The following is a 24,112-nucleotide window of genomic DNA, read 5'->3' as shown; positions in this document are numbered from 1 at the left end:
TGAAGATTTTAGCCTGGATCTTCCCAGTCCTATCCCGACATTCTCAGCAATACAGCCCTCACCGACATTGGAGCGCGTTGTTTAAGCAGCATGTGTTCGTTCCATCACTGTAAACATGAGAGGCCTCCGTACGTGTCTTCTATTATAATTGTTTTTACATTCCTTTGAGCAGCAGAACGTGGGTCACCAAGCACCCCCGTCTCAGATGTTAGCAAGCGCTAAGGAAATGAGCACATTTCCATGCGCAGCAGGGGATGAACAGTTAGGAGCTGAGAGAGCCGGCAAGCAAGTGGGGGCCACCCAGGCTTATTGGTTTCCCTCGTCCTGCCTTCTAGTTGGCTAAGCGCAACGCAAGGCGCCGGTGGGGTGCTGCTAAGGCTCCGCCTTTGGGGCTGTGCCCTGGAAGCCGGCTGGGTGTCGGCAGCCAATGGAAACGCGGAGCGATGGGCGGCTCCTGGCCGGTGACTCGAGGGTGCTCCCGCAGCTGCGACTCATTGCTTAAATGCGGCTGGCTGGACCGTCAGCTTGGAGTCTTGTAGGCAGGGAGCTGTGTTTCGCCCCGGTCGCCATGCCGGCCGTACTGAGCCAACCCTGAGCTTTTCCGTCGAGTCCTGCCTTCGTTGGGTTTGCTTATTTGTTCCTTTTGCGCGGCGCGTTCCTCCCGCTCTCGCGCTACGGAAAAGCCGAGCCTTATCCTCGCCTAGCCTGCTAGCCAGCGCCTACGGCGTGTCCTTCCAGAATGGAGCTGGAAGCCTCGATGGAGCAGTCCGTTCAGACGCGCATCTTCAAGATCATCGTCATTGGCGACTCCAACGTGGGCAAGACCTGCCTGACTGTGCGCTTCTGCGGGGGAGCCTTCCCGGCAAACACCGAAGCCACCATCGGCGTGGACTTCAGGGAGAAGGCGGTGGAGATTGAGGGAGAGCACATCAAGGTACAGCACGAAGAAAGGCAGGGAGGGAAGAGGGAGAGAGCGGGGGAGCCGGGCCTGGTGCACACAGCCTTTTCTGGGAGCCGGGTCCTCCTTCCAGGTGGCTTCGTCTGTTGTTATCGGGGTGTTTTTTTAAGCAACCATAATTGAGGATGCTGCTTCTGAAAGCTCCGCTCGTCTTCTATTGCTGCCATGTCTGAAAGGATGTAGGGCGCCCCATGGAGGTGAGGAGAGCTGGGGAGCAAAAAATCGATGGACTCCCGGAGAAGCAGGCTATAGAACCCTGTTTGGTCTTGGGAGAGTAACGGGAAACCAGTATAAGACAGGCTTGGGGAGGAGGAGCAACAGTAGGCAATCTACCCTGAACTGCAAGCTTCTTAAGGCACAGTGTGTAAGATGTATATATTTTGTCTATTCCAAATCCTGGTGCTGTTCTCCTCACCACCATCTTAATATGCTCACAAAAACCCTATTGGGTGGGAAATTATGAGGGAGGGAGAGACACCAAAACGAGGACTGGCCCAGTAAACTTAATGGCTAGGTAAGGATTTGAAGGGCCGTAAATCTGTGGTAGAGCTCCTGCTTTGCATGCAGAAGGTCTCAGGTTCAATCCTTGATAAAGCTGGAAGAAAGAACCCTGCCTGCAACCCTGGATAGGCTCTGCTATTCAGTATAGACAGACCAATGGCTGACTGTGTTGCATGTATATTCTCCCTAACTACTTACATCATTCTGGCTCCAGGTTCTTCTGAAGGTTGGGGTATTAATTTCACAGTGACTAATTTCTAAAATTACAAGTGTTTTAGGGCTCCACAGTGTCTGGAAGTCAAGTGTGGTGGAAGCATTCCCCGTCCCTCACCCCCAACTTGGCAACTCCCGATTGCTAAAGCTGGTTGTGATGCCCTATAGTGGCAAGAGAAAAAGAGGGCCAGGGCATAGTGCTCACTGCATTTACATCACTTCATTACTCAACTACTTGATGACTTGCATCTGTGAACTGACACCCTCCTCCCCTGTTATGCCTGATATGAAAGTTCTGGCTTCAGTGCTGGAATCTGTGATGGCCTTTTCCTACAGGCAGTTCACTACCATGTCCATAATCAATTGGCATGCATGAATGAACCAGCCTCCATAACTGTACTGTGCTCAGATGCTCTGTTCTTTATGGCTACTTCACATGTTTCACTAAGCAAACACCTCCTTCCCAGTAGAATGGACAAGGTGTGGGGGAGATACACCGGTAGAAGGGGGAGGTATGAGCAGGGCCAAGATTTCAGTGCATTCTCACAGTCACATCACAGCCCAGAAACTGTACTCAGACCCTGGTGCTTCTGTTATGCAGACTTCTGTTGAGGTCTCTGTGTGATTGCACAAGGACTACCTATACTGTGGGATTCTGGTGCTGTTATTAACTCTGGATGTTTTAGTTTTGGATCACTTTTGCACACCTGGAATTAAGGACTGGATATATGTGTCCTGGTTCAGTCATCTCTGCTACATCCTTGTAATGTTAGGCCAATCGAGAGCACACATTGACATTGGGGATGGGGGAAGAAAGATATAAAATCCAGAATATTTAGATATCATAAAATTGGTATCTGCAGAAGTGTTCAGATTGCTCAGTTACAGTAAATTCCAGGGCAAAGTATACGTTACATACTAATGCCATACTCAGTTTAAGAAGGATATTGACAAGCTGGAATGTATGCAGAGGGTAACCAAGAGGATCAAGGGTTTGGAAACCAAGCCTTATGAGGAATGGTTGTAGGAGTTTGGTATGTTTAGGGTTCCTTCCAACTCTACAATTATATGCTTCTATGAGTCATAGACCTTTAAAGAGCAAAAATTCATATAGGAGATTGCCTATACTAACCTTTCTCTTTTTTTCTCTTTTTTTCCAGTAATTTTTTTATTATTTTCCTTATTCATACTTTAACAATACAATACAGTAAATCATATAATTACTTTAGCTCTGCCAGGCTCACAACTTCCCATCCCCTGAAGGGATACTTCAGCGAGTATCCCTTATTTTCTTATATTGCATATTCTATTTATTTAATATTATATCTGCCATACATTGTAAGAACTATTTCAATCCTGCCAGTGTTTTTAAAGTTTTACAATTGTCTTTTATATACATCATAAATTTACTCCAACTTTCTTGAAACCTCTGGTCATCCTGGTCCCAAATTCTTCCCATCAGTTTGGCTAACTCTGCATAACTCATCATTTTCGTCTGCCACTCCACAATGGTAGGGACTTCTTACACTTTCCAGTTTGGGGCAAGCATATTTCTTGCTGCAGCTGTGGCGTACATAAAGAATCTTTGGTCTACTTTATTAATTTATTTCACCATCAAACCCAACAAAAAGGCTTCTGGTTTTTTGGGAAAAGTGTACTTAAATATTTTCTTAAGTTCATTATAAATTAGCTCCCAAAAGTTCTTAACTTTATCACAAGTCCACCACATATGATAGAAATCTCCATCCACCTCTTTGCACCTCCAACACTTTTTATCCTTCATCCTGTACATTTTTGCCAGCTTTACCGCTATTAAATGCCACCTATAGATCATTTTCATTAGGTTTTCTTTTAAAGCCGTACATGCCGTAAATTTCATATTTACCTTCCACAACTCATACCATGCATCCAATTCAATATTATGCCCAAAATCTATAGCCCATTTTATCATTGCTTCTTTCATTTCCTCATCTTTTGTAAACCATTCTAATAACAAATCATACATTTTGGATAATGTTTTACCTCTGCCTTCTATTAAGTCTATTTGAAATCTTGATTTTTTGTCTTCAAACCCAGCTTTCTTTGTGTCATCCTTCAGTATATCATTAAGCTGATGGTATTGCAGCCAACCTGTAAGCATACCTTCTCTTTGATCATATGGCTTAAGTTTTATCCCTTGTTCCATTTTTCTAGTAATTTTTCTAGTACCGGTAATTTCTTCTTTCCCTCCATGTTAACTTTCTTGATGGTCAACACTTATATTGGCGATATCCACCATTGGGTTTTCCTTTCCAATTTTTTTTTTTTTTTCTTTCCCACACCTCATAGATTGACCTTCTTATCATATGATTTAAAAAACCTTTATGGACCTTTATTTTATCATAACACAGGTACGAGTGCTACCCGTACCTGTTATCATGCCCTTCTAAATCCAAAAGTTCTGTGTTTTCCAGTGTTATCCATTCTTTTAGCCATACGAGACAGGACGCTTCATAATAGAGATTCATGTCTGGTAGGGCAAATCTGCCTCTTTCTTTTTTATCTATCAAAATTTTCATTTTAATCCTTGGCTTCTTTCCCTGCCAGACAAATCTCGACAGTATTTTTTGCCACTCTCTACATTGTCCTGTCCCCTTAATCACTGGAATTGTTTGGAACAAGAATAACATTCTAGGTAAAACATTCATCTTAATCACCAATACTCTGCCCAGGAAAGAGAGTTTCAGCCTATCCCAAATTTCTAGATCTTTCTTAAACTCTCTCCATGTAGTTTCATAATCATCTTTATACCAATTTATATTTTTTGTTGTCAACCATATTCTGAGGTATTTCACTTTCTTAGTCACCATGATTCCTGTCTCCTATTGCAATTCCTCTGTTTCTTCTTTGTTCATGTTTTTAACTAACATTATTGGTCCTTTCTCAAAGGTATTGAAGCCATATATCTAGAACAAAAAGCCAAACTTATTATAAATAATAATTTGTCGGACACTTTTGAAATTTCCAAGGGGACCAGACAGGGGTGTCCCCTGTCACCTTTGGTGTTTATTACAGCTTTGGAAGTTCTAAATAAGAATTTGAGAGAAACATCAGAAATTAGAGGGGTTAGGGTGGGAGTAAAAGAGTTTAAAATAAAAGTGTTTGCTGTCAATCTAGTTATAACATTAGAAGATCCAAAGAAAAGTGTACAAGAAGCCCTGCAGAAAATAGAGGAATTTGGCAAAGTGCCGGTGTTTAAACTTAATATACTAACCTTTCTCAACTTGATGCTCTCTATGGGGTTTGGATTACAATTAACATCATCCCTTACCACTGGTCATGCTGGCTGGGACTGATGAGAGTTATAGTCCAAAAATCTGGAGGACACCAGGCTGGGAAAGGCTGGTCTACATGGACAACCAATAGGGTTTTGACATGGATCTTTCCCAACCCTACCTGAAGATGCCAGGGCTTGGACTTGGACCTTTTGCATGGAAAACATATACTCCATAACTGAGCTACAGCCCCTTCCGAAAGAGCAGGTGCTCATGGGATTCAACCCCACCTCAAACTCTACAGAGCAATTTCATAAGCATTCAGCCATAGCATCTGACCTGTCCACCACTCTCATGTCCACCTTTCTCCTTTTTCTATCCACAGTTCCCAAGCGCAGTTCAGAACAGTAGGGAATTTTGTTCAGGAGAGGGAGTTAGTGTAGTTGCAGTTATCTTTACCTAAGGTTAGGGACGCGGGTGGCGCTGTGGGCCTAGGACTTGCCGATCAGAGGGTCGGCGGTTCGAATCCCCGCGACGGGGTGAGCTCCCGTTGTTCAGTCACTGCTCCCGCCAACCTAGCAGTTCAAAAACACGAAGTGCAAGTAGATATATAGGTACCAATCCGGCGGGAAGGTAAATGGCGTTTCTGTGCGCTGCTCTGGTTCGCCAGAAGTGGCTTAGTCATGCTGGCCACATGACCCGGAAGCTGTACACCGGCTCCCTTGGCCAGTAAAGCAAGATGAACGGCAACCCCAGAGTCGTCCGCGACTGGACCTAATGGTCAGGGGTCCCTTTAGCTTTACTTTTCCTAAGGTTAACAAGCTGCTGCAGTCAACATTATTTCCTGTCCTGCTCAACTGTCAAAGGTAAAAGAGCTCTGTCTTCCCTTGCATCTGATAGCTCATTCTCTTTGTTTCTCCTTTTTAAAGAAAACTGCAGATACCCCAGTGGTCAGGATGCCATGCAGTTGTGGGTTCTGACCTGGAGTGCCCAAATAGATGTAATGTTTAAAAACGTCTTTCGTTCTTTTTAATGCTTTAAAAAAAGGGAGGTTGACAGTGGAGAGCTGGCAGGAAACATTTTGCTTGACCCTTTCCTCACTGCAATTTCTTAACTGCAAACCTCTCCCCCCACAGCAGCTTTTTCCTGCCATGCAGGGTTGTAAACGCACATGTTACCCTCTGTATGGCAAGCTTGCATCCTCTCCCAACCACATGAACATGTTCTCTAAAAATAACCCCATATAATGTGAGTGTGTGGGTACATGCAGTCAAAATGACCGTTGCTCTCATTCCCCATAGCTAAGGGATGGTTTGGCGTAATGTTAAGTCTGAACTCTGAGGCTTGGGGTTTGTCTCACTCCAAACAAACCATGAACTGTAGCCAAGGTTTGCTTTTGGATTACTGTTCATGCCTTATCTGCAGGAGGCAAACCATAATGCTAAGCCAGAGCATGCCTTACTTCAGGTACTAGCATGGGAGCAGGATGACCCTGGGAGGAAGTGAAGCAGCCACTATTCTTTTTTACTGTGAGAATCCACACACTAGTGCATTCATGCTTAGCTGTGGTTTTGGCTTAGTGCTGCAGGCAAACTGCACCAGGCTGTAGAAAAAGTCACTTCAAATATAAAGCCATTACAGCAGACCAAGATCTGCATGCAAACCTTTCTCCTGGAAGAGCCTGCCTGCCCCAGGTTACAGAGAAGATGCAGTGTGTGGGTTTTTTTAATTAAAAAAACAACAAAAAGCAAGGAATCATTCAAGAGTGGAACCAGCCCACATGGTCTTAAGCCAGGCATGTGCAAAGTCCGTTTCAGGGGCCTAATCCAGCCCGGCGGTCAATTTAATTTGGTCGGCCCTCATGCATGTTCACTTCATCAAATCTGGCCCTCTTTGAAAAAAAGTATGGGCACCCCTGTCTTAAGCAGTGCAGTGTATTCCTATTGCCTCATGAATGCAGACCTAGTTTCCTTGAAGCTCCTCTGCCTCCAGGCCCTCAGAAAACCTGAGGACAAGGATTGGCCATTTGGCCTTGTTTTGCTTCAAGACCAGATTACAAAGGCTAACATGTGGAAGAGATTGCTGGTTGTGGGAAAAGATTAGGTGAAGGGAGGTCAATTCATGTTTACTCAACTAAGAAAGGTGTGGGCTAGGAAGTAGGCCCATGTCTTCTTGTTAATCTCTCCTTGTCTCAGCTGGGGAGAAGGCTGACCCTACCTATGAAATGGGTCATATTAGGGGATAATAACTCTATAATTGTAGAAAAAACTTTAATTGACTTTGATTTTATTGAATTCATAATATTTTAGGCTTCTATATTTGATTTTTATTTAATATACCCCTTCAGCATATTTTTCTTGTGAAGCAGTTTATAAATCCGCATATATTTTAAACTAGATCACAACCAATACACACTTTTACCACTTTAAAAGTTAGAGCTTCTCCCAAAAAATCCTGAGAACAGTAGTTTACCCCTACAGAGCACTGCAGGCAAACTACATTTCCCAGCATTCATTAGGGGAAAACCATGTGCTTTAAATGGTGTGGATATGACCTTAGATAATGTGGTGGCCTAAGTGTGTCAGACTAGGGTCCAGCTTCAAATCGTGAATCAGCCACAAAGCTCAGAAGATGAATTGGGAGAAATCTCAGCCATACCAGGGGGTTATATAAAATAAAAGAGGGAGGAAAAACCATGTGGGACATTCTGGGCTTCCTGAAGAAAAAGCTGGATATAAATGGAGGCTGAACATTTTCTGTCAGCTGTTAAAAGATTCTAGCATTTCCTTCAGAGCTCATTTGCCCTGGTTCCTGTCTTGGGTGCATACATGCGCATGCGCGCGCGCGCACACACACACACACACACACACACACAGTGGCTGGGTCTGTGAGCTTCCTTGTTTAGTTTTCCCACAGTGCCTCTGGCATTGCTTGGTTCCATGCCATTATACAAAATAAAAAGACAACAGTACAGCACGGGCATTGTGGGAATTTGTTTCAGTGGCAACTTGTAGCTGCCTGCTGCCTCAGATGGGTGAGCCCAGAGCCTGCCAAAAGCACTTTACTGAGGGCCTTCATATGAGCATAGATAGCTGCCCTATAGCTAGTCAGACCATTTGTCCTTCCAGATCAATATTATCAACAAAGATTGGGAGCAACTCTTGAGGATTTAGGCAGGGGACATTCCAAGCTCCACCTGTAATTGAACCAAGGATTGTATACAGGCAAAGCAGGTTGCTCATACCTTGAGCTATGGATCTTCCTTCACATTGACCCTTAATGCTGTAGCTGATCCTGCATGAATGTACTCTCTACCTGGCTTGCAGACTCTTCAGAAATTCTGCTCTGTTCCACAGGTGCAGGTCTGGGACACAGCAGGCCAGGAAAGGTTCCGGAAGAGCATGGTGGAGCACTACTACCGCAATGTGCATGCTGTTGTCTTCGTCTATGATGTCACCAAGATGGCTTCCTTCATCAATCTTAAGACCTGGATTGAGGAGTGCAATGGCCATGCAGTCCCTGCCCTTGTCCCTAAAGTGCTTGTGGGAAACAAGTGTGACTTACGGGACCAGATCCAGGTGCCATCCAGCATGGCCCTGAAGTTTGCTGATGCACATAATATGCTTTTGTTTGAAACCTCAGCCAAGGACCCCAAAGAAAGTCAGAATGTGGAATCTATTTTCATGTGTCTGGCTTGCCGGCTGAAGGCCCAGAAGTCTCTACTTTATCGGGATATGGAGAGGCAGCAGGGGAAGGCACCTAGAATGACGCTTAATGCAGATGGGAGCAGCAAAAACCCTTGTCCCTGCTGAACTGTTGAGGTTGCAATTCCTGACCATTTAATGGGTATGTGTGTGACTGTGAGTGAGAAGGGCAGATTTTTGTCCCTCGATGAACTGAAACAAGACCCGCTTGTCTCAATCTAAGTTAAATGTTAAGTTAATAATAAAATTTGTATGGCATTCAACTTGTTTGGTTGTAGCTTTGTTTCTGCTGGTTTGTGATCTGAACAAGCCCTTGTGATAAACACCTTCACTGAAGATGGGTGCTGGGTAACGTGACTGGTTTTATTGGTATGTTAACAGGAAAAGCAACAACCCTGTTATTAACTCAGGAGAGAAGTATAGACTTAGCTGTTTCTGGTAGTATTTTTGATTACACTGCCAAGCAAGGTGGTGTACTTTTGCAAAGACTGCACAATATTCACTCATTTCCCATGCATAGGTTCAAAGGATGAAGAGACACTTTGGTAACAAAACTGAATGTTTATTTAGTTACAAACTCTATGAGAGTGTAAAGCATGATGGTGATGCTAAGGGAGACCCTAAACTTGGTTCAAGACACAAACTCTTTACACCTTGGGATAGGTCCACCACATATGATAAAATGTTCCTTCCTTTTCTTTACATTTCCAACATAAATTGTCACAATTATAATATATCTTTGCTAATTTTACAGGAATCAAATACAATCTATACATCATCCTATTAAAACTGAACTACTGTCTTGCAAAACAATGCATGTCTAAAAAGTGTGCCACCACCAACATGAAAAGTTTGGAAAGCTCTGCCACATATAATCCCGGTCTACATTCTTGAGTACCTACCTGAGAGTTAAAACTGTAAGCCTACACTTAAAACTTCCCCTCTCTTTCTCCTGACTGGCTGTTGGTTTCACCAGCTGTCACTGGTTTCTGAGTCACCAGGAGGCAGTCCCAGGTCTTGACTGTCACAGCCTTGTCTATGAATGGTGGCAGTAAATGTTCTGGTCTCCTCTCTTCCTGACTAGATTAACCAGGATGCTCAGTACTGAACAGAGCAGTGCTCACTGACTTGAGTTGGAGCTGATCTCTGAGCTGACCCATCACCCATCAAAGATTGGCTGAAAGGTTGAATCCTAGTGCTCATTGATGTGTCACTTCCAATACTGTCAGTTTGCTTTAAAAGGCCTGGTTCCTAAACTATACTACCAGGGGATGGAGGAGCTGCTATGACACAATGATGCCCAAACCCAGCTACATTAAATGTCATAGTTTCTCCATTGATGTGCTTGAGCAATCATCTCTTCTATCCTTGGGGACATTTAAAAATAGCCACTTCAGTCTACCTAGTTGTCTGTTATTTTCTCCACTTACACAGCTAGTTAGCTATTAGGGGGCTGGCATTTTATAGGGCAGGGCGGGAGGAAGGAATAAGAACATAGGACTTTGCCTTAAGCTGAGTTGAATGAATTGGTCCGTCAAGCTCTAGAGTTTTGGACAGGGTACCCTACAAACCGTACCTGGTGATGCCAGGGGTTGAACCTGAGACTGTCTGTATGCATGGCACATGCTCTAGCACTAAGCATCTTCCTCAATGCAGCATGGGCAAGTGTTTCCCCTTGCACATTTTTTTTTTAACTATCTGCAAAACTCCTGGTTAGCCTAACTCCAGTGGTCTCTCTCTTTTGTACAAGGATTGTGTTGTTTTGGCTCCAACTCTGTAAGCATGAAAGGACTTGAATTGGCATTAGTATATCATAAAATCATAGGATTGTAGAGTTGAAAAGGACCATAAGGATCATCTAGTTTAACCCCCTACAATGCAGGAACCTTTACCCAAAATGGGGCTCAAACCCACAACCCTCAGATTAAAAGGTCTCACACTCTACTGACTGAGCTATCCCAGCAAATCCATCCAAACCTGCAACAAAATCTGCAAGAGAATGTTGCATTATGAACTGCTCCTGCTCAGGATACTCCATTCCATTCCCCCTCCTTCCTTATTTTCCACCCCACTGCCTCCAGCTGTCAATTAGCATTCTGTGGCATCTGATCATGCTCAGAGTCCTCAATGGTTTTCCCCTTTAGGGGCTTTTTTCACAAAGATAAAATAAAATGTTTTGTACTTTGTAAATCTTGGAGTTACCCTGATCCTGCTGATGCCTCCCTATCACACATGGGAAGTACTATTTTGGTTACATATGCAATGACACTCACCACCTGCACATTAAAAATAGAGGGGATTGTGATGGTTTCTTCATGGAGATGGGGAATCCCATTTAAATTTCTCTGATCAGGCATAAAACTAGCCTAGGTCATCTCTGAGGAGTGTATTATTAATGTGGTTCTTCTCAGACCTGTCCGGCTCTTTGTGGGAGGAGAAACACCATCATGGGAAGGAACCACATAATTGATGGGGTCCGCATGGATCTTGTGAAACATTTACTGATACATCAGCTTTTGTGGATTAGAGCAGAGATGGGGAACAAGCTGCTCTCTATATGGGGATGGGGTATATAGCTCCGTGGTAGAGCATCTACTTTGCATGCAGAAGATCTCAGGTTTAATGTTGACATCTCCAGGTTGAACTAGGAATGCCCCTGTCTGACACATGGAGAGGTGCTGCAAGCTACAGTAGACTATGTGTAGCAAGCCTTTGGCCAGATGTTACTGAACTACAGCAACCATCAGTCTCAACAAGCATGGTCATTAGTTAGGGAATGATGGGAATTATAGTTCAGCAACACCTGGAAGGACAAAGGTTCCCCATACCTGCTGTAGACAAAATTGAGCTAGCTGGACCAGTGGTCTGTCTCAGTATAAGGCAGCTTCTTGTGTTCGACTCTCAACTCCCATCAGTACCTGCCAGCATAGCCAATGGTGAGGAATAATGGGGTGCCAGACAAAGCTTTATGGGAAGGCTGTACCATAACCAGGATGCCACTCCCTGGTGTACTCCCTGGTGCAGCCTTTCCCAACCTTGGGTCCGCAGATGTTGTTGGACCACAGTTCCCAACATTTCTGCCCATCGAGCCATGCTTTCTGGCATAACAGGAGCTTTAGTCCAGCAATATACGGAGACCCAAAGTTGGGAAAGGTTACACTAGTAGTTCCCCGCTTACTTCATTTGATGGGGTCACTCAGTACAGGACCTCTGAAGGAGATCATAATGTTTAGGTAGGTACATATGAGGGAAGGCAGATATTCAGGTAAGCTGGTCCCAATACTCTTGAGCTTTAAATATTAAAAACGTCTTAAATTGGGCTCGGATATTAAATGGGAGCCAGCGAGGCTGACAAAGCTCAGGTATTGTATGGTCAAATATCTGCAATTCTGGACCAAATGGGACCCACCAAGCTCTGTCTGCCCTCAGGTAGCCCCAACCTGCCTGCCTGCCTATTTTAAACCAGTCAGAAGAGTGGAATTGCTTGTCAACTTCCTCCTCCACAGTCAACATGTTGGCTGGAAGGAGAATGGGGACAAAACAATAAAAGGTTGGCTCTGCCTATTATTGGCTCTGTATCTGCTATTCATTTTGCCTCAGTCTCCTGCTAGCCTTCCATCCTACCAGTCCCAATGGACACCAACCTTCCCTGTTGGTAACCAAATGGACCTGCCCTGATACAAACACTGGGAGGGTGTGGGAGAGGTTGTCCTGGGAAAAGGCATCTCAGGGGCATCTTTCATCCCCTGCAGCTTTGGTTCCTGATACCACACTGCAATAGGCCAGAGGTCAAATAAGCCCAGTGTGGTAGTTGTTTATAAAGGAGAGGTAAACGTTTAGAAATTGATCAACACTTATCAGGCACTGGTGATGTCATTGCCTGCTGAAAAGTAATTAGCTGGCTCTTTATGAGGCTGGTCGCTGTTGCTCACACCTCTTTGCTTCCTTCCTACTCACACCAGCTAGAAATGCCAAAGGAGCTCTTTAAGCCAGCAGGACAGTATTGTTTTTTTTACAAACATTTGTACAGTGCTTAGATCGTTAATAAGATGCCGAACTATAAAAACACAGTTTGATGGTGTAATAAATTGCAGGACAAGTTCTTCAATGCTCCCATTCCAATCTGCTTAAAGTCTTCAACTTTTTCAGACCCAGGACCAACCCAACATGCCTTTGACGACCCACTTCTTATTCTAATTACTATAGTATACCATAATTGGAGCGGGGGGCAGGTAGTGCTGCTGTCATTACCCACACCACCTTAGATCAGGCTATGACCCAGTAGCTGAGTTGAAGACCAGTGAATTAAATGATACTTACAGTAACTCACAAAAGCTACTAGCCTACAATTACTAGCTGGATGCAACATGTAGCTGGCCCTCCAAGTGTCCCTATTTTCCAGGCACAGTCCCAGATTAACATAAGCCATCGTGGTTTCTGATTTTACTCTGAAATGTCCCGCTTTTCTTTAGAAAGTCTCTATTTTCATCGAATAAATGTTGGTGCATATGATAGAATGTCCCTATTTCCATCAGAAAAATGCTGAAGAGTATGGAGTTATGTGACCCCAAGCCAAGGAGATAAGTAACTATTGATATAGAAACTAGGAGTGGTTGGCTTTTTTTGCCCAACTCTGCAAGGGACTGAGTCCCCTAAGCACGGAAACTTATGTCCCCACTGTGGAAAGATGTGTGGATCCAGAATTGACCTCCACAGTCGCTTACAAACACACTGTTAAGTCAGTGTTCATGGAAGACAATCTTACTCACCAAAGAAGAATAAGGTGATCAGCCAGAGATGAATGGATGGAGGCAGGATAGTGAAAGTAAGGCAGATCTTAATTTTTCTGTTGCAACAGAGTTCCCTCCCCTCCTTGCAAGAGGTAATAGAGACCCAGAACAAAGTGTGCAGGAACCTTTATTATTATTATTTTTATATATAATTTTTATTAATTTTCCAATAAAAACAAATTTATAACATTATTAAACATCAAAAACTCATCACACATCTTTTTTTCTTTTAGACTTCCATCAACATGTCTGATAATTTTCCGTAATTATCACAAATCTTCACATTTCTTAATTTATATTGCACTATATATATCTTATCTTACCATGTTGTTTAAACAATATTTCTACCAAATCTTCTTACAGAGCTTCTTGAAAACTTACAAACATTATATCATTATCACAAATATTTTTAATATATTCTGTAAATTTACTCCAGTCCTCAGTGAATCTTTGGTCTCGTCGGTTGCGAATCCTCCCTGTCAATCTGTCCAGTTCCGCGTAATCCATTAATTTCGATCTCCATTCTTCAATCGTAGGCATTTCTTCTTGTTTCCATTTCTGGGCCAAAAGAGTTCTGGCTGCTGTTACTGCATACAGAAATACTTTCTGATCGTTCCTTTTTATTTCACCACCTAGTATTCCTAATAGAAATGCTTCTGGTTTTTTAACAAATGTATATTTCAGTATTTTCTTTATCTCATTATATATCATTTCCCAGAAGCACTTCATTTTTTTACATTCCCACCACATATGATAAAATGTCCCTTCTTTCTCCTTACATTTCCAACATTTATTACTCACCTTATACATCTTATTTAATTTAACTGGTGTTATATACCACTGATATATCATTTTCATAACATTTTCTTTAATTGTGGTACATGCCGTAAATCTCATCCCTTCCTTCCACAATTTTATCCAATCATCAAATTGAATGTTATATCCAAAGTCTTTGGCCCATTGAATCATAACTGATTTAACCTCTTCATCCTTCAAATGCCATTCCAATAATAATTTATACATCATAGATAAATTTTTAACTTCATTATTCAATACTTCTCGTTGAAACCTAGATTCTTTTTCAAAATAGCCTCTTTCTGCGACCTCTTTTCTAAACATTTCATTAATCTGAAAGTAATGCAGCCAATCGTTTACATATTATTTCACTTCTTCATATGGTTTCATTTTCCACTTACTTCCCTCTTTCTCAATTAAACTCCCATATGTTATCCACCTCCCAGTCATATTGATCTTTTTAACACTCATCACCTCTAATGGTGATAACCAGTGTGGTATTTTTGATTCAAGTAGGTTTTTGTACCTACCCCATACTTCAATCAGAGATCCTCTAATAATATGATTTTCGAAACCTTTATGCACTCGTTTTTTTCATACCATAAATATGCGTGCCAACCGAATCTATTATCATAACCTTCCATATCTAACAAATCTGTATTTTCTAATTTCATCCATTCTTTCAACCAACATATGCACGATGCTTCATGATATAATCTCATATCTGGCAGGGTGAAGCCTCCCCTCTCTTTAAAATCTGTTAACAACTTAAATTTTATTCTCGGCTTTTTGCCCTGCCAGATATATCTTGAAATCACTTTTTGCCACTCTTTAAATATTGCAACTCCTTTAATTATTGGAATTGCTTGGAACAAAAACAGCATTTTCGGTAACACACTCATCTTTATCGTTGCAATTCTTCCCCAAAATGATAATTTCATTCTACCCCACACCTCTAAGTCTCGTTTAACTTTATTCCATACTGGTACATAATTATTTTGAAACAAGTCAATATTTCTGGGAGTCAATACAATCCCTAAATATTTCACTTTCTTTACCACCTCAGTCTCAGTCTGTTGCTGTATTCTTTCACTAGTTTCTTAGTCTATGTTTCTCACCAATATTTTGGTTTTTTTCTTATTCAGTTTAAAACCTGCCACCTGCCCAAATTATTCTGTCTCTTTAAAAAAAGAAGAAAAAAAAGAAATAGCGTGCAGGAACCTTTAAAGGCTTTTGAAATTGCCAACCCCTTAGCCCAAGACCACCCTTAAATAAGGTTACCAGACGTCCCCGTTTCCCAGGACAGTCCTCGGATTTACAAATCAGTCCCCATACAAAATCCATTGAAGTTGAAAAGTATCCCGGGATCCATTGGAAAAAAATCTGGTAACTTTACCCTAATTTCAGAAGGGAGGGGCTGAATTGCAGGCAGTTTTGTTAATGGGATTTGCAAGTGAAAATACAACTGGAAAGCTTTCCCCATTTCCTCCTATTGCAGAGGAAGATTTGAGGTCACTTTGGGAGAGTCAAAATGGCTTCAGGATTGCTCTCCTGTACTATTTCAAACATGTGGTTTATATACTTAGGTGTGTGTGGTTACCTTGCGCATTTATGACCACTTATTCTATATTTGATACCTTAGAATTCTGATAAAGCTATACAACCTTTAGAAGACATCTGAAGGCAGCATTGTATAGGAATGTTTTTTTAAAAAAATGTTTAATGTATTACAGTATTGTATTTTTATATATGTTGAAAGCCACCCAGAGTGGCTGGTGCAACCCAGTCAGAAGGTGGGGTATAAATAATAAAATTATTCTTATTATTCTTATTATGGAATAGGACGTCCCTATTTTAATGGGAGAAATGTTGGAGGGTATGCATGTAGTTGAATTGATTGGAAACTATTATCACTATGCTATTATTACTGTTACTATTACTAATTTCTTATCCACCCTCCTGCCACATACGGTCCTGTGACGGGTTATAAGAAATTAACAGTACAGTACTGTATTAAGACAGTTTCCAGCTGGACGAGTATGTGTCCATTTTTGTATTGTTTTTAAACTCTTTTGTTTTGTTTGTGCTGTAGTAACTGTTTCTACTTGTTTCTTTATACTTTATACATTGCCTTGGAACGTATGTGGAAGGCAACTAATAACAAAACCCATAGCTGTCAACGTTTTCCTTTTTTTTTTTTTTAAGGAAAATCCCCTTATTCCGAATAGGATTCCTCCCAAGAAAAGGGAAAAGTTGACAGCTATGACATAACCTACCCTGATTCTCCACTGTTTTTTAAACTCTATGCAAAGCAGACGCTCTTTTCCAGGGCCTTTCCCTGAGGGGCCGCCTCACTCACTAGGAAAGATGCCCCTTGTACAATTTACACACGAGGAGCACTGCCACCAGTGTCCGCCGCCACCCACATTTTTAAACACCTTGGTTTGAACACGTGGGAATTCAAACCTTCTGCATCTTAAAAAGGGTTTATGAAATTTAAAAGCATTAAAACATTTTTATTGCATTGACATTTAGTTTGGATATATGCATATTATTTATTAATCAAAACGCAGACAACTGGAATCGAAGCCCCGCGCTCCAGAGTAATCCGATCCCCCCAATGGAACCTCCCATTACGAAGGACAGAAGAATTTTCACCACAGGGATGTGAAAGGCTAGAGCGACACCGCTTGGCACCACCAACGCCAATGGGCGGGTTTTCAAATTTCTGAACGGCGATGTCAAGAATGCGTTCTACACTGTTTCTGTCTCTATGGTTCCATTGCGTTATAGAGCCCCTAGAAGGCGGGTTGGGACAGCATGGCCGAGAGAGATGGAGCATTGGGATTGGTCATCTTGTCAGGAGGCGCGACCTATCAGGGACAGCAGGAGGCGGGACTACGCGTGCGCGGCCGGCCGAGCTTGTGCAAGGTGTTTTTTTTCCTGGTTGCGCGCAAGAGACGAGAAGAACCCCCATGAAGTAAGTGAGCGGGCGGGGTAGGGAGGTTTGGGTTTGGTATGGCGTGTGGAGGTTTGGGAGAGCGAGGGGGCTTCTTTTGAATCAGCGCTCGGCCTTATAGATCGTCTTTCCGAGAGCCGAGATCCAGCCTGAAACGTGTGACGCCCTGACACGGAAGAATAGCACGTCTGAATTTGCGCAAGATCTCTCGGGTCCTTAAATAATAGCTGTCAACGTTCCCTTTTTTAAAGGGAAATTCCCTTATTCCGAATAGGATTCCTCGCAAGAAAAGGAAAAAAGTTGACAGCTATGCCTTAAATATGCCTCAGTATAGTGGGGGGCTAGGACAAGATCGGCGACATGCAAGTCTCTTTATTCTGCCATGATCCTCGCCGGGTGATATTTGGCTAATTACCTCTCTCTTCCTCGCGGGGACGGTGTTTTTTAAGTTGCGGAAGGACCATGTACGCTGGCGCGAATTGCTGGGACACCCTGCAGGGTGGTGAGAATGCAGGTGAAGTCTGTCCTGAACTCACACGGCTTTTGTTTCTCTCTCTTTCTCTAGTCCACTAACCAAAGTGAAGCTTATCAACGAGCTGAATGAGCGCGAGGCACAGCTTGGTGTACAAGATAAGGTCTCCTGGCATGCTGAGTACAGCGACAGTGCCTGGGTGTTTGTGGGTGGGTGTCAAGCGCAGAAGCAGCCTCCGAGGCACAATCCCTGAAAGTATAGCAGTTTGTGCGACTTTTGCTGGGAACTGTACTTATTTCCTCCTCCCCTTTTTTTGCTTCTAGGTGGTCTTCCCTATGAGCTAACAGAAGGCGACATTATTTGTGTGTTTTCACAGTAAGTGAAAAATTGAGATCTAGTTTGTATTTTACATAAAAAACATAAATGAATTAAATACATAAACATATAATCCTTTTTTGTATTTAATTTTTTATTAGTTATCCAAATTTTAACAAATCAATCCAAATTGTTTAAACATTAAAAAAAAAAAATTAGGTTTCCTGCTCCTGTGCAAACATATGTCCAATTCCTCCAGTTGTTGCCTTCTTCATTCTTCTTATTTAATCATCTTCTCACCCTTCTATTCATTTTAATTCATTTACATAGCTAACCGCTCTTGTTGCCTTACAGTCAGCTCCTCTGTTATTTCCCAAACACATAAATGTCCGTGAGCAGCCTTTCAGGCACTCTTCTCAGGTCTGGTGTGAAGAGAGATTAACTGCCATCATTTATTGTCCATTCAACATTCCATTTCTTTGAGAACTCCTTTGAAGGCATCCCTTTTGACTTCCCTCCCCCACATTATGGATCTTAATGAAATGATTTCCCCCACTCTGTATCTCTATCGCAACTATTTTTATAAATCCTTTGTCAATCCATAGTTCAAATTTTTACTACAGATTTTCTGTCAATCCTACCAATGTATGTAATTGTTCACAATAGCTTTTCAAATAAATTATAAACTTTCCCCATTCTTTATTAAAGACTTCTTCCTGGTTTCTAATTTTTTCTGTAAGTTTTGACATCTCAGCATAGTTCATCAGTTTTGTCTGCCACTCTTCTTTGGTCGGTGTTGTACCATCTTTCCATTTCTGGGCTAAGAGAGTGTGCACAGCCGTGGTCGCATACATAGTTTTGTCTGGCCCATTGGGATCTCTGGTCCTATAATACCTAAAAGAAAAGCTTCTGGTTTCTTAGGAAAAGTTATTTTCAACATTTTTTTCAGTTCATTATATATCATTTCCCAGAGGTCTTTTAAAACATTTATGGTGCAGTCTACTCAGAAGTAAGCCCCATCAAATTCAATATGACTTATCCACACTTCCTTTTGTTCTGCTGCTTTCCCCTGGGGAAAGCCATTCTTTATAGTGCTTGATTATCACAATTCAGGTTTTCTTCAGATTGATGTTCGCTCCAATTTAGAATTAAAAGAGAGTGTTTACCCTGGGAAAGGAGCAGGGCAAGGGGAAAGCCACTCGGACCCATCCATAAAAAGCACAGGGCAAGCAGAAAACTACTTGGACCCGTGCTTTCTAGATATGGGACATGAAATTAATGGACAAGGCTGAGTTAGGTCCATTAATTAATAGTATTACAACCCACCCCAATTTCCATGAGTGGTGTGAGACTCCCAGGTGTGCTTTCCAGAGTCTGTGAGCCTGTTGAAGACAATGAGACACAGCAGAATCTGTGGTGTCATTGTGATATGTGTTTTATTTACACATATATAGAACTTGTGTCTAGATGGAGGGACTGCAGAGTGTTTGCATCACAAGATGGTCCTATTCCTCCCATTGCTGCAGCCTCAGATTCCAAGAGACCGCAAACATCATGTCTGACCCTCTCTGCAGCATTGTGCTTTGCCTCCCCACACACCCACACTCCAACTTGAAAAGGGACACCTTTGTCCTGTTTGCTTATCTCATCCATCACTGCAATTCTGCCCCTCCCTTCTGAAATTCTGGCTTCTTGTCTCTGTTAACTATCTCTCACTTCAGGGAGAGGCTTTCCCCCATTGTAAGTGGGGAAATAGCCTGGCTGGCTATTTATGCATTGCAAACAGAATGCCATACTAGATGGATCTTGATGTGACCCAGTGTGGCAGTTACATTCATGGATACAATTTTTGAAGCAGGGTTATACTCTTCTCACCTCTCTGCCTTGAGAAATTAAACCCTACCTCAGCACTTGTGTTTTCTTAATATTTCTTGGCTTGACTTGTATCCTTCCATGTTTTCAGTGTGAAGCCTAAGTTCTGTTGATCTCTGTTTTTCTTTCCAGGTATGGGGAAATTGTGAACATAAATCTAGTACGTGATAAAAAGACAGGGAAATCCAAAGGTTTCTGTTTCATTTGCTATGAAGATCAGCGAAGCACCATTCTTGCGGTTGATAATTTTAATGGAATAAAGGTTGGTTTGGCAATTGGAGACATAAAGTGTCTAGAATTCCTCTCTGTTGTACTTAGCTACTAGAGTCAGGCTGTGATAAGTCCTCACTCTGTGACGCTCTGGACCAGGATGAAATTATCATTCTGGGGAAGAATCTCCATGGTGAAGATGATGCTGCTACCCAGGTTGTTGTTCCTGTTCCAAACACTGCCCATTTTAAAAGGAACAAAGGACTTCAAAGAATGGCAAAAAGCGATTTCCAGATATGTCTGGGAGGGGAAGAAACCAAGAATTAAATTTAAGTTGTTAACAGACGTAACAGAAAGAGGGGGCTTCGCCTTACCAGACATGAGACTTTATTACGAAGCAGCATGTCTGTGTTGGTTAAAAGATTGGGTAAAGTTAGAGAACAAAGAGTTATTAGATTTGGAGGGGTACAACAACAGGTTTGGGTGGCACGCATATTTATGGAAGGATAAAAAGAGAGTGCATAGGGGATTTGGTAGCCACATTTTTAAAGGACCACTAATAGAGGTTTGGGACAGATATAAAAATATATTAGAACCAAGAACACCACACTGGTTGTCCCCACAGGAGATGATAGGTGTAAAGAAAGTTAACATGAAGGAAAAATGGGGGAAGTATGAAGATATGGTTGTTTATGAAGGAGGGAAGTGGAAAGTTAAACCATACGACCAGGTCAAAATGCTCACACAAGGTTGGCTGCACTACTTCCAGATAAATGAGATGTTTAAAACAGAGGTGAAGGAAAGAGGATACGTAGAAAAAGAATCAATATTCCAAAAAGAGATAATAAATAGTGATTACAAAAACCTTTCCAAAATGTATAAACTACTGCTGGAGTGGAATACGAAGGATGAGGAAGTGAAGTCAGTGATGGTACAATGGGCAAGGGATTTAAAGTATAACATCCAAATGGAAGATTGGGAAAAGCTGTGGAGAGTGAATATAAAGTTTACAGCCTGTACACTACTAAAAGAAAATGTAATGAAGATGCAATACAGGTGGTATATGACTCCTGTAAAATTAGCTAAGATGTATAAGATAGACAATAAGTGTTGGAAGTGTAAACTTATGGAGGGGACGTTTTATCACCAATGGTGGGAGTGCAAGAAAGTTAAAAGCTTCTGGGAGGACGTATATAATGAACTGAAAAAGATGCTAGGTTACACTTTTGTTAAAAAACCAGAAGCTTTTCTACTTTGTATTATGGGAAAGGACATCAGGAGAAAGGATTGTAAACTATTCCAGTACGCGGTCACAGCAGCCAGAATTGTGATAGCTCAGAGGTGGAAACAGGAAGAAATGCCAACAGTTGCAGAGTGGAGAGCAAAACTGACAGAGTATGCTGAGTTGGACAAATTGACAGGGAAATTAAGATACCTAAAAGATCAAAAGTTTATTGAAGATTGGGGGAAATTTGTGGGTTATCTGGAGAATAAATGTTTTGTAAATACAACGCTAGTGGGTTTTAAAGAGGCACTGTAAAGAATTAACAAGTATTGTTCAAATCGAAATAATGTATAAAGGGAGATATGTATGGCAATATGTAAGGATGGAATGTGTTTCAAAGACTCAAATTCGAAGGAATGTCAACGTCGCTGAAGGAAGTCAAAAATGAATGGAAAGTTCTGTATTTCGGATATATTGTATTTAGAATGAAATTAATAAAAAAAAATTTAAAATGCAAAAAAAAAAAAAAAAAAAGATAAGTCCTCACTCTGGAAGATGCATTGAGTCACCAGACTCTTCTAGGAAAGGTTTGCAGAAATTGAGCATTTTCAATAGCCCTCAAAAGGACTAGTCATAGTATTCTGTCAGGCATCTTAACGTTCTATGAGTTTAGTTCTTATTTTGCTCCAGGCTTATGTTTTGTGGTGCCACTTCTGCCTAAATCAAAAGAAGAGGAGAATAACAAGGTTGCCAGTTTAGATGTGTCTGTTCCATAATTGTAATGATTCTCTGTTCACAGATTAAAGGAAGGACAATTCGTGTGGACCATGTGGCTAACTATCGCCCACCGAAAGACTCTGAGGATATTGATGATGTAACAAAAGCTCTCCGAGAAAAAGGATGTGGTGCTAAAACACCTCCAAGTTCACCAGAGTCTTCAAAAGATAGTGAGGTGGTAGTAAAGAAACACAAAAAAGGTAACATCTATGTGTGTCTGAAAATTGTAAGTCTGCTTGAAACTCCTAAGTCTAGAAATATGAGCCAGCTTTTGGTTCCTAGAAATGACTAGTGCGCAAGTGACAAAGCATGGTGGAAAGTCCAAAGTTATGTCATCTTCCCTGCCTTTCTTGAGTTATAGTATGCATTTTACCTGACTAGTTGTGAAATATCTGCTAGGATTGTCTAGCCTTTGTTTAACGGGTGGTTTGAGCAGGTGAGGGTGAAGGAAGTGAAACAGATGGCTAGTCTTTATGTGTATTTCTCTTAAACTGTTGCCCTTGATCCTTACAATGTATAATGCAAGGTCAGCAGTAGGGCAGAACTGATACCAAGAATAAAAAGAGCGAACTGAATTTGGGAAAGATGGGTTTAAAAATGTTTCGTGTCTGATTGTCTTGGGATTGTTAGGGCATATGACACACTAGGAAGAAGAGTTTCCTGGAGAGATGAAATATTTGGGAATGGTTAGATGAAAGAGCAGAAATAATGAGGACCTTTAGTAGGGATGTGGCAAACCTTTTTGACCTCTGTGTCTTGCTGTTCGTCTAAAGAGAAAAGCAAGAAGAAGAAGAAAGAGAAGAGAGAGCACCGAAAATGCGCGAAAGAGGAACAGCTTGCAGACTCGCCTCCTTCTAAAACCAGGATCAAAGTGGAGAAGGAAGACCCAGGGTATGAATGGCATGCCAATGCAAGTCAGCAGACCTGGAGTAGCACATCTGGGCACAAACATGCAAGCAGGGCACAACATGAACAGGAGTCTAAGCATGAGCATGTGAGAGTGAGGTCCCGAGACAGAGCCACAGACAGGGACAGGCAAGAACAGAGAACAATCCACAGTGAGAAGCACAAGAAGGTAGATACTTCCAAAGAAAGGCCCCGAGCAATAGAAAGCAGAAGATCCCGGGAGTGATGGGAGAGAAGAAAAGCCCTGCAAGGAGGAGTCTTCAAGCCACCACAGACCCACCTGACCCTGTGACATGGCAGGGAGCCCTGAATCCTTGGTGCAGTGAATGTTGTGTGCTTTTGGCCTCTGTTTGTTTTTAAGTAACTTTTTATTGTTTTGGAAATAAAAATAATGAATTTTGCAAATAAACAGACCATGTCTTCACATGTCATTTGTATATATCACAATCTTGTACCTATTATTTCTCCACTAATCCCAATATCACATCACCCAGATTTTTATCAGCAAGGGAGAGTTAAACAATTTGAACACTGGGAATTCACATTGCAAGATTTCTATACCAATAATCAACCTATATTTGGTAACCAAATAAAATTCATCAAATCTAAAACACAAACTGGATTTATTTTAATCATATCCGTAGTTTTATTGTAAAAGAACATGTAAAAACACAAGCTCTGAGACCCTTAACACAATCTGAAAATTTATTAAGCATAAAGGATTAGTGTCTAAATTGTACTCTATATAACTTAGTGCAGGATTGCCCAACAGGTTGATCAGGATCGACTCGTAGATCACCTGACTGATTTCTGTCGATTGCAGCCCAGCTCCTCTCCGAGGCAGCCTGAGAGAGCACAGCATGCTCCTCTCAAAAGACGCACCTGCACAACAAAGGCAGGAGAAGCAGAAGCAAGGAGGCAGGAGGAGGCATACGCAGATGGAGAGGCATGCCATGAGAGAGAAGCTGGGTGCAGAAAGGATTCCTTTAGGTTCACACTGTGATAGGAATTTTATGGTCTTAGATATATGGTAATGTTCATAAGTGTACCAACCAAGCACGTACATGGATCAGCACAGGAAGACCAACCTGGAACCATTTTGATTCCTAAACTGATCAAATGTTTTCTCTGCAAGGTCAAAGTGGAAAACCCTCCCCATTC

The 24,112-nt window shown here is 41.9% G+C and overlaps 2 protein-coding genes across 3 annotated transcripts; both read left to right on the top strand.

Annotated features, from left to right (window-relative positions):
* Positions 1 to 379: 379 nt before the first annotated feature.
* Positions 380 to 8,893, top strand: RAB33A (RAB33A, member RAS oncogene family). Its single transcript, XM_081848199.1, has 2 exons — positions 380 to 934; positions 8,283 to 8,893. Exons 1-2 carry the CDS (start codon positions 740 to 742, stop codon positions 8,736 to 8,738), a joined length of 651 nt encoding a protein of 216 aa, XP_081704325.1. The 5' UTR covers positions 380 to 739; the 3' UTR covers positions 8,739 to 8,893.
* An 8,219-nt stretch (positions 8,894 to 17,112) lies between these two features.
* RBMX2 (RNA binding motif protein X-linked 2) lies at positions 17,113 to 23,398 on the top strand. 2 transcript variants are annotated; one of them, XM_081848331.1, is made up of 6 exons: positions 17,113 to 17,195; positions 17,740 to 17,855; positions 17,970 to 18,021; positions 19,966 to 20,095; positions 22,068 to 22,256; positions 22,833 to 23,398. In XM_081848331.1, exons 1-6 carry the CDS (start codon positions 17,191 to 17,193, stop codon positions 23,175 to 23,177), a joined length of 837 nt encoding a protein of 278 aa, XP_081704457.1. In that variant the 5' UTR covers positions 17,113 to 17,190; the 3' UTR covers positions 23,178 to 23,398. The 2 variants fall into 2 exon arrangements, with proteins under 2 accessions (XP_081704457.1, XP_081704456.1); XM_081848330.1 differs by having other exon boundaries at positions 17,116 to 17,195; positions 22,068 to 22,245; positions 22,819 to 23,398.
* The last annotated feature ends 714 nt before the right edge of the window (positions 23,399 to 24,112 follow it).

Source organism: Podarcis erhardii, assembly GCF_964252035.2.
Source record: "Podarcis erhardii genome assembly, chromosome: Z".
Lineage (NCBI taxonomy): Eukaryota > Metazoa > Chordata > Lepidosauria > Squamata > Lacertidae > Podarcis > Podarcis erhardii.
This window is presented reverse-complemented; position numbering and strand designations above follow the sequence as displayed.

What these genes read in the sequence shown, in the direction of transcription:
- RBMX2 (XM_081848330.1), top strand. An exon ending in CAGTGCCTGGGTGTTTGTGG is followed by an intron (nt 17,856 to 17,969) that starts GTGGGTGTCAAG and finishes TTTTGCTTCTAG; the next exon opens with GTGGTCTTCCCTATGAGCTA. An exon ending in AGTAAAGAAACACAAAAAAG is followed by an intron (nt 22,246 to 22,818) that starts GTAACATCTATG and finishes GTTCGTCTAAAG; the next exon opens with AGAAAAGCAAGAAGAAGAAG.
- RAB33A (XM_081848199.1), top strand. Translation starts at nt 740, where the DNA reads ATGGAGCTGGAAGCCTCGATGGAGCAGTCCGTTCAGACGCGCATCTTC. An exon ending in TTGAGGGAGAGCACATCAAG is followed by an intron (nt 935 to 8,282) that starts GTACAGCACGAA and finishes TCTGTTCCACAG; the next exon opens with GTGCAGGTCTGGGACACAGC.